Genomic DNA, 6,769 nt, shown 5'->3' with positions numbered 1-6,769 from the left:
GGTATCCTACCTCCGATAAAATTTTCCGGGACACGTCCTAGACTATCCCGACACAAAATATTCCAAGAACCGGAAGCTATCCCTGATATCACATCTCCATCCACCGAAAGCCCCAGGTGCATAGAAATATCCTCAAGCGTGATCGTGCACTCTCCTCACGGAAGATGGAATGTGTGGGTCTCCGGCCTCCACCGCTCTACTAAGGCAGAAATCATGTTTGGCTCTATCTTACAATGACCCTGATATCTACCTATGTAACCGAATCCAACCTCTACTAAATACGGCAAGACACGGTTGGGTATCACTAACTTAAGATTCCTAATAAAATGATCTAATACGCGGTCCTTCTCCTAAAAATAAATAATTACAAAAATTAATTCTTACTCTAATAATCATACATTAAATAAATCAATCAATTATTACTAATAATTTAAATTAAATTAAAACGTTAAAATATTACCGTATCATCAAAGTGTCGAGATATTTAATTCTTAATCTAATAATCATGGATTAAATAAATCAACTAATTATTACTAATAATTTAAATTAAATTAAAACGTTAAAATGTTACTGTATCAGCAAAGTGTCGAGATATTTAATTCTTAATCTAATAATCATGCATTAAATAAATCAACTAAATATTGCTAATAATTTAAATTAAATTAAAACGTTAAAATGTTACCGTATCAGCAAAGTGTAGAGATATATGATTTCCATCCGAGCAAAGTAGACTGCCTTCCATTATATAACTGCAAAAGAATTATATTAGTAAAATATTAAATAAAGTAAATACATAATAGTGAAAATATTATAAAATATACCTTAAAAAGATAGAGTATTTGAGAGAAATTTAGAGAATTTGAGAGAATTTGGTGTGATAAAAGTGATTGAGGATGGGGGTATTTATAGGGAGGATGGAGACGTGAAGGGATGGGTATTTAGGGGTATAGCGCGCCTCTTGCACCGCGCTATACCCCACGTGTCAGATACCTAGGTATAGCGCGGATCAGGGGGGCGCTATACCCACGTGGCGCCAGATCACTGTATATCGAGGGGCAGGGGGCATGCTATACCCACGTGGTGCCAAATCAGCGTATAGCGCGGTTCAAGGGGCACGCTTTACTGCTACGAGTGTTAGATCGAGAAATATAATCTAACCGGTATTAGATCAGTAAATATACCGACCACTGGTGATTTATTGGGAAAATTGCCTGTGAATTTTGCCCTTCATTTCGATTTATTATGGGGGAGAAAACCAAGGTTATGGGAGACCAAAATTTGGTTGATGGGCCTATTTAGATTCATCAATAATTTGACTTGTCTTCTCTTTTGTATTATATACTTTTTAAAATTGCATGTATGCTTAGGTTTGATTGTAATATTGTTTAAATGCACTTTTGTTCTAAGAGTCAAGTTTGAATGCAGAATCATTATCAAACAGGTAAAATTTGAAGGTAAAAGTGTGTTTCAACTATGATATATGAGCACCACTCTTTTATTAAAAAAAATTAGAATTAAGTTGTTTTTATAAATTAGGTATTAATTATATGCTAATTATGTTTTTCCCAAGAAAAAAACTTTTAAATTCCTTTTATATTTTTATTATAATTATATTTTTCATTTGTATTTTTTGTAATTTAATTTGATATATGTTAAATATTAAATTATTCATAATTTGAAAATAATTTAAATTAATATATTTTTAATTTGCAATATGATAAGGGACATTTTATCTTTTTTTTTGTTCTTCTGGTTCCAAGGCTTTGCCTTGATTAAATCAGACCGACCCACGTCGCACACTTGCTTTTGGTGGGTGAGTCTCCTAGTGGAGATTTTTTGCTTACACAATGACTCGAAAACCTTGCTTAAGTAATACTATATAATATGTTTAAAATGATTAAATTGTGAATTAAAAAAATTGATGCTCAAAGTAAAATAAATTATGTTATGGAGAAAAAAAATGCTTAAAATGCTTATCCTTACATTATATGTGTATATAGTTTGAAAGGGAACATAAATCCTATCCCTCTTGTTGCTAGTGCCCCTCTTTGTGTCCCACTAATAAAATTTTGAGAGGTGTTGATTTTGATTTTATGATAAATTTTATGTGATCTTCTCAAAAGAGTCACTTTCATATTCTACTTTATCTTCCACCTTTAAACTTATTAAATACAATTCTCGATCCATTAATGAAAGATGAAGAGCATCCTTTGTTTCAGAGCATCGAGATTTGAAAGTATTATTTTTGCATTGTACGCACAGTAAATCAGTTAACAAACGAGATAGAATGGGATTAAAGCAAAAATAACTAATGGATTTGAAGGTAGAAGACGAAGCTATTAGTTAGTATTTAAGTCATGAAGTTCTTTCTCGTATGCGAGTGTAAAATAATTCTATTCGGATTTGGATACCAAAATAAGACGCATTGAAATTTTATCCCCTCGTATAGCACCGACAGATTTGAGCTGTTTGGAATGCAAGGAAAACAAACCATTACCCATGGACATATGATACCTACATGGATTCAGCATTTCAACTAATAATGAAAAGGTACCCATGGAATAGAAAGTAAACATTAGCGTGACAAGCAATGTATATAGACTTGTTAATTCATGATTAAGTCTTTGTCTGAATCCACAACCTTAAAAAAAAAAAAACATCTTTGATCCCCCCCGGAAAAACACAATAAAAAGCATGTGCAAGTGAGGTGTATATATACATCAGCCACTCCATGTTTTACAAAAAAGTTCCAAACAAATTTTGTGTACGATAAATGACTACTAGATTCCCTCTCTCTTATCTCTTGTTTTTATTCAAAACTTTCTCTTCCCGTTAAAAAAACCAGATAAGCCCATATATATAGCAAACTCGAAGAACAACACATCAAAGCCAATGGCAGTCGAAGCTCGTCGTATAGATATTTTCTCTCCTCAGTTAATCACCAACAGGTAGGTGCTTCTTCTTCAACATGGGGTTTCTTTCTTTTTCTTCTTTAACATGATTTTGTTCCTTTTTTTTGCAGCACAAATTTTATCAAAACAAATCAAGGGATGGGAAATCTATACAATACACAGATGGATTCTTGTGTTCATCTGGTTGATTCAATGCAACCATTATATCGATCTTTCGTCTGTGATCCAAATATCTCAGGCAAAACGTTTATCAACAAAGCCGATAGTGGTCTTACTTACAACATGAATGTCCCAGTTTCAGCTCCGAGAAAAAGGTCTAGAGATTCGTTCCACAATGGCTTCGATTCATATTCGGTCCCTCAAAAGACCAACCTTTCTGATGTCTTCTCCCAGATCCAACAACAACAAGAAGATATTGACCGTTTTATCTTTGATCATGTAAGTTCCTTGAAGAAAAAACAACGTTTTCTAATTACAGTCGACATATTGATATAGTTTTATGTTTTTGGATGAATTACAGACGGAAAAAGTGAGGATGGAACTTGAAGAGAGAAGAAAGAGGCAATCAAGAATTTTGATTAACGCAATCCAAGAAGGGGTGATGAAGAAACTGAAGGAGAAAGATGAAGAGATACAAAGAATCGGGAAACTAAACTGGGTTCTTCAAGAAAGGGTTAAAAGCCTGTACGTGGAGAATCAGCTGTGGAGAGATTTGGCACAAACGAACGAAGCGACGGCCAATTCCCTACGCAGCAATTTAGAACAAGTCCTGGCACACGTGCGAGGTGGCGCGTTGGAAGATGACGCGGAGTCTAGCTGTGGCAGCAGCGACGACGAGTGGCGGAAGGTGGTGGCAGCGGCGGCGGCGGAGGATAAGGCGGTGGTTGTTGGGAATGAGGACCGTAAGTGCAGAAAGTGTGGGGAGAAGGAGTCAAGTGTATTGTTGCTGCCATGCAGACATCTATGTCTATGTACGATGTGCGGGTCCAGCATGGAAGGCACTTGCCCTGTTTGTCTTTCTGTTGCCAATGCCAGTGTTCATGTTAACATGTCGTGATAAACTTTCTTTCCTCTTTCCTTTTTTACTTTCCTCATATTTATTAGTGAAACAAAGGAAAAATAATTAATATTCTTATTTATTAATAGATTTTTAATCTATTATTAATTAGTTTAGATCATATATTATAAGTCGATATATTTAATTTAATTTTTCATTTACAATATCAAAATTCGATCAATTGGCTTAATTAAAAATAATAATATTTTATCTCGTTAACAGTAGCAGAATTTGGTGATAGAATTTAGAAGATTAACTTAAAATTTTTAGAAAAATTAGAGGTTTAAAATTTTTAAAAAAAAACTTGAAGGGTTTAATTTAACTTTTTTAAATGGGCTCAACTAAAATTTTTTAATTTTTAAGAGGTTTGATGAGAATTTTTAAAAAATATGGAAAGGGTTAAATTGAAAATATTTAAAATTTTTGAAGAAGAATATAAATTTTTAAAAAATATTTTGGATCAAATTAAAATTTTTAAAAATTATAAAGGTTTAAATTATAATTTTTAAAATTTTTGAGAGCTGTCTGTTGGGTTCTATCACTTCCCATTAGTCCAATTAATTATCTTAATATTATCTGTCACTAAACGCTCGTACTTGACATTCTTGATACTTGAGTTTGTGATCTCAAAAAATAATAATTTTTTTACTTGATTCGTGCAGCTATCTTTCAATTTAAATTATTTTAAGTGGAAACCGGAGCCAATTATCCTAACACTATCTATATATATATATATATAGTATTATAAGGAAAAAGATAAGAATGTAATATCACAAAATTAAGATATATAAATGAAATTTTTTAAAATAATGCACGAGCTTGACCATATTAAAACCAAAGTAAAAGTTGATGTATAACTTCCACCAAATATCTATAATAATTATATTAATAAATAAATTGATTTGTTAATGTTTCCATCTTAGATGTAACAAAGTAAATGAAAAGTGAGAAGTGATAATGAAGAAAGTGGTCCATTGTTTTGAAGATACATAGAACGGAAATGTCCATTCCATGGGGGGTTGAATCCAACAGCCCTCTAAACAAGGCTAGGACGTGCAGAATTATACTGGTGGCGTCACCATAACTCAAACATCATGCTTTTCTTTCTTTCTGTTGTTGCAGCTTCTTAATTGTGTTGGCAGAGAGATGGTAAATCTTGGAGGGTTCAAAGCCGACAAAACTCAGATAAAGAAGAAGATAGGAAAGATGTTAAACCAAAATACTCCAACAATATATAAATTAGAATAATTATTTGAATGAATATTGAGATTAATTTTATCATTGTGTCTATGAAAAGTAAGATTGAAATTGTTATATATTTAAAACACAAGTATACGAGTAAATTGAATTAAAATCCAGGCTCAACCCCAGTAGGTCATCAGTTATATTCTCAAGTTTGGCAACTGGTTTTTGCTTTTGTTTATTAGGGTGTACGTTGCAATTAAGTTGCCACCGGCCCACCACTCCAAAACTTCAACATGTACGAGAGGGAATTATATAGAGCATTTGACCAGGTTTTCTACGTGAAGAATTGATTATTTTACTCATATAAACCCCAAGCAAGAGGGTTAGTAAAATGGGAGAGATGTTCAAGCTACTCCAAACAAAGCTGATGTTGTCAACTGCCCTTTATATTAATCAATGTCAAATGTATTGCAACTAATTAATTGTAATAATATGGTCTATTTCATTTGCATACGCATCAAACTTGGTGGTTTGCCCCTTGCTTAATAAACCCTAAACCTGACATCGGAACTAATTAACTTCTTTTCATCGTTTTCCAAAACGTAGGTCACGATAAACTATATAATAGGTAAATTATACATTTAGTCACCCACTTGTTTTTTTGATTTGTTATGGTCATTCAACTATTTTTAAAAAAATCATATTTAATGTTATGTTTTGGTTCTACTTTGGTCATCTGTTGTTAAAAATAAACAGAATTAGTTACATGATAATTGTTTCAATGATAATATGACATTATTTTATAATGACACATCAGCATTATCGTTAAATTTTTAATAATGAGTGATCGAAACGTAACTTAAGATGTAATTTTCCAAAAAAAAAATTATTGAGGGAGCAAAATTGAACTGCGAAAATAAATGGATGATTAATTATATATAATTTACCATTATATATATATTAAAATATATTCGGTTTCAAATGACAAAACTCAATGAAATATTTTACGACAAGTTGGAAGTGTTGTGAAGAGTTCAATTTTGATGAAGCGTGAAATCACCATTTTTATTTTCATTTTTACTATTATATTATTATTATTATTATTATTATTATTATTATTATCTACAATAAAACCCAAAAAGTTACAAGGTCAAAAATTAAATGGCCCAATGTTGGAAGAACTAGTGCAACTAGGGTTTACATCTTTGCCATCCGTCCCGTCAGCTCCCAGCCGTTAGATCTGGGAGAGATCCAACGATCCATATGCACTCCCAGTTAGGGTTTCACCCTAATCAAGTTTGTTGCATCCGCCACACGAGAGCCGCTTCGACTACCACACACTCCTCCACGCGCCCGAGCCCTCTCACGTTCTCGAGGTCTGCCACCACTGCCCTGAGTTACGCCGGTTAGCAGAAACGACCAAACGTGCCTCGAGGTAAAACATTTTTACCCCTCTCCATCAAGCACCAAAAAGAAAACAAAACTAAAACAAAAACAAAAATCAGAAAACAATCTTACCATTTGTAAGGGGGAGGGGTTCTATAAAATCCCCTCCCAAAGATGTAATATGAGAGTTCGGAATCAATACAAAAAAGGAAAAAAAACACAGTTCATT

The 6,769-nt window shown here is 32.9% G+C and overlaps 1 protein-coding gene across 3 annotated transcripts; it reads left to right on the top strand.

Moving 5' to 3' along the window:
* The first annotated feature begins 2,769 nt into the window (after positions 1-2,769).
* Positions 2,770-4,040, top strand: LOC120175912 (BOI-related E3 ubiquitin-protein ligase 1-like). 3 transcript variants are annotated; one of them, XM_039182457.1, is made up of 4 exons: positions 2,772-2,948; positions 3,026-3,350; positions 3,433-3,775; positions 3,810-4,040. In XM_039182457.1, exons 1-4 carry the CDS (start codon positions 2,893-2,895, stop codon positions 4,037-4,039), a joined length of 954 nt encoding a protein of 317 aa, XP_039038388.1. In that variant the 5' UTR covers positions 2,772-2,892; the 3' UTR covers position 4,040. The 3 variants fall into 3 exon arrangements, with proteins under 3 accessions (XP_039038389.1, XP_039038388.1, XP_039038387.1); XM_039182456.1 differs by having other exon boundaries at positions 3,023-3,350; XM_039182458.1 differs by having other exon boundaries at positions 2,770-2,948; positions 3,023-3,350; positions 3,433-4,002.
* Positions 4,041-6,769: the final 2,729 nt, after the last annotated feature.

This window comes from Hibiscus syriacus, unplaced genomic scaffold, assembly GCF_006381635.1.
Source record: "Hibiscus syriacus cultivar Baekdansim isolate YM2019G1 unplaced genomic scaffold, ASM638163v2 tig00112217_pilon, whole genome shotgun sequence".
Lineage (NCBI taxonomy): Eukaryota > Viridiplantae > Streptophyta > Magnoliopsida > Malvales > Malvaceae > Hibiscus > Hibiscus syriacus.
Note: the sequence above shows the minus strand (reverse complement) of the source record. Positions and strands in the feature narration are given on the sequence as shown.

Coding starts and splice junctions, on each gene's coding strand:
- LOC120175912 (XM_039182456.1), top strand. CDS start 2,893: ATGGCAGTCGAAGCTCGTCGTATAGATATTTTCTCTCCTCAGTTAATC. Junction 3,351..3,432: donor ACCGTTTTATCTTTGATCAT/GTAAGTTCCTTG, acceptor GATGAATTACAG/ACGGAAAAAGTGAGGATGGA. Junction 3,776..3,809: donor GAAGGTGGTGGCAGCGGCGG/CGGCGGAGGATA, acceptor TGTTGGGAATGA/GGACCGTAAGTGCAGAAAGT.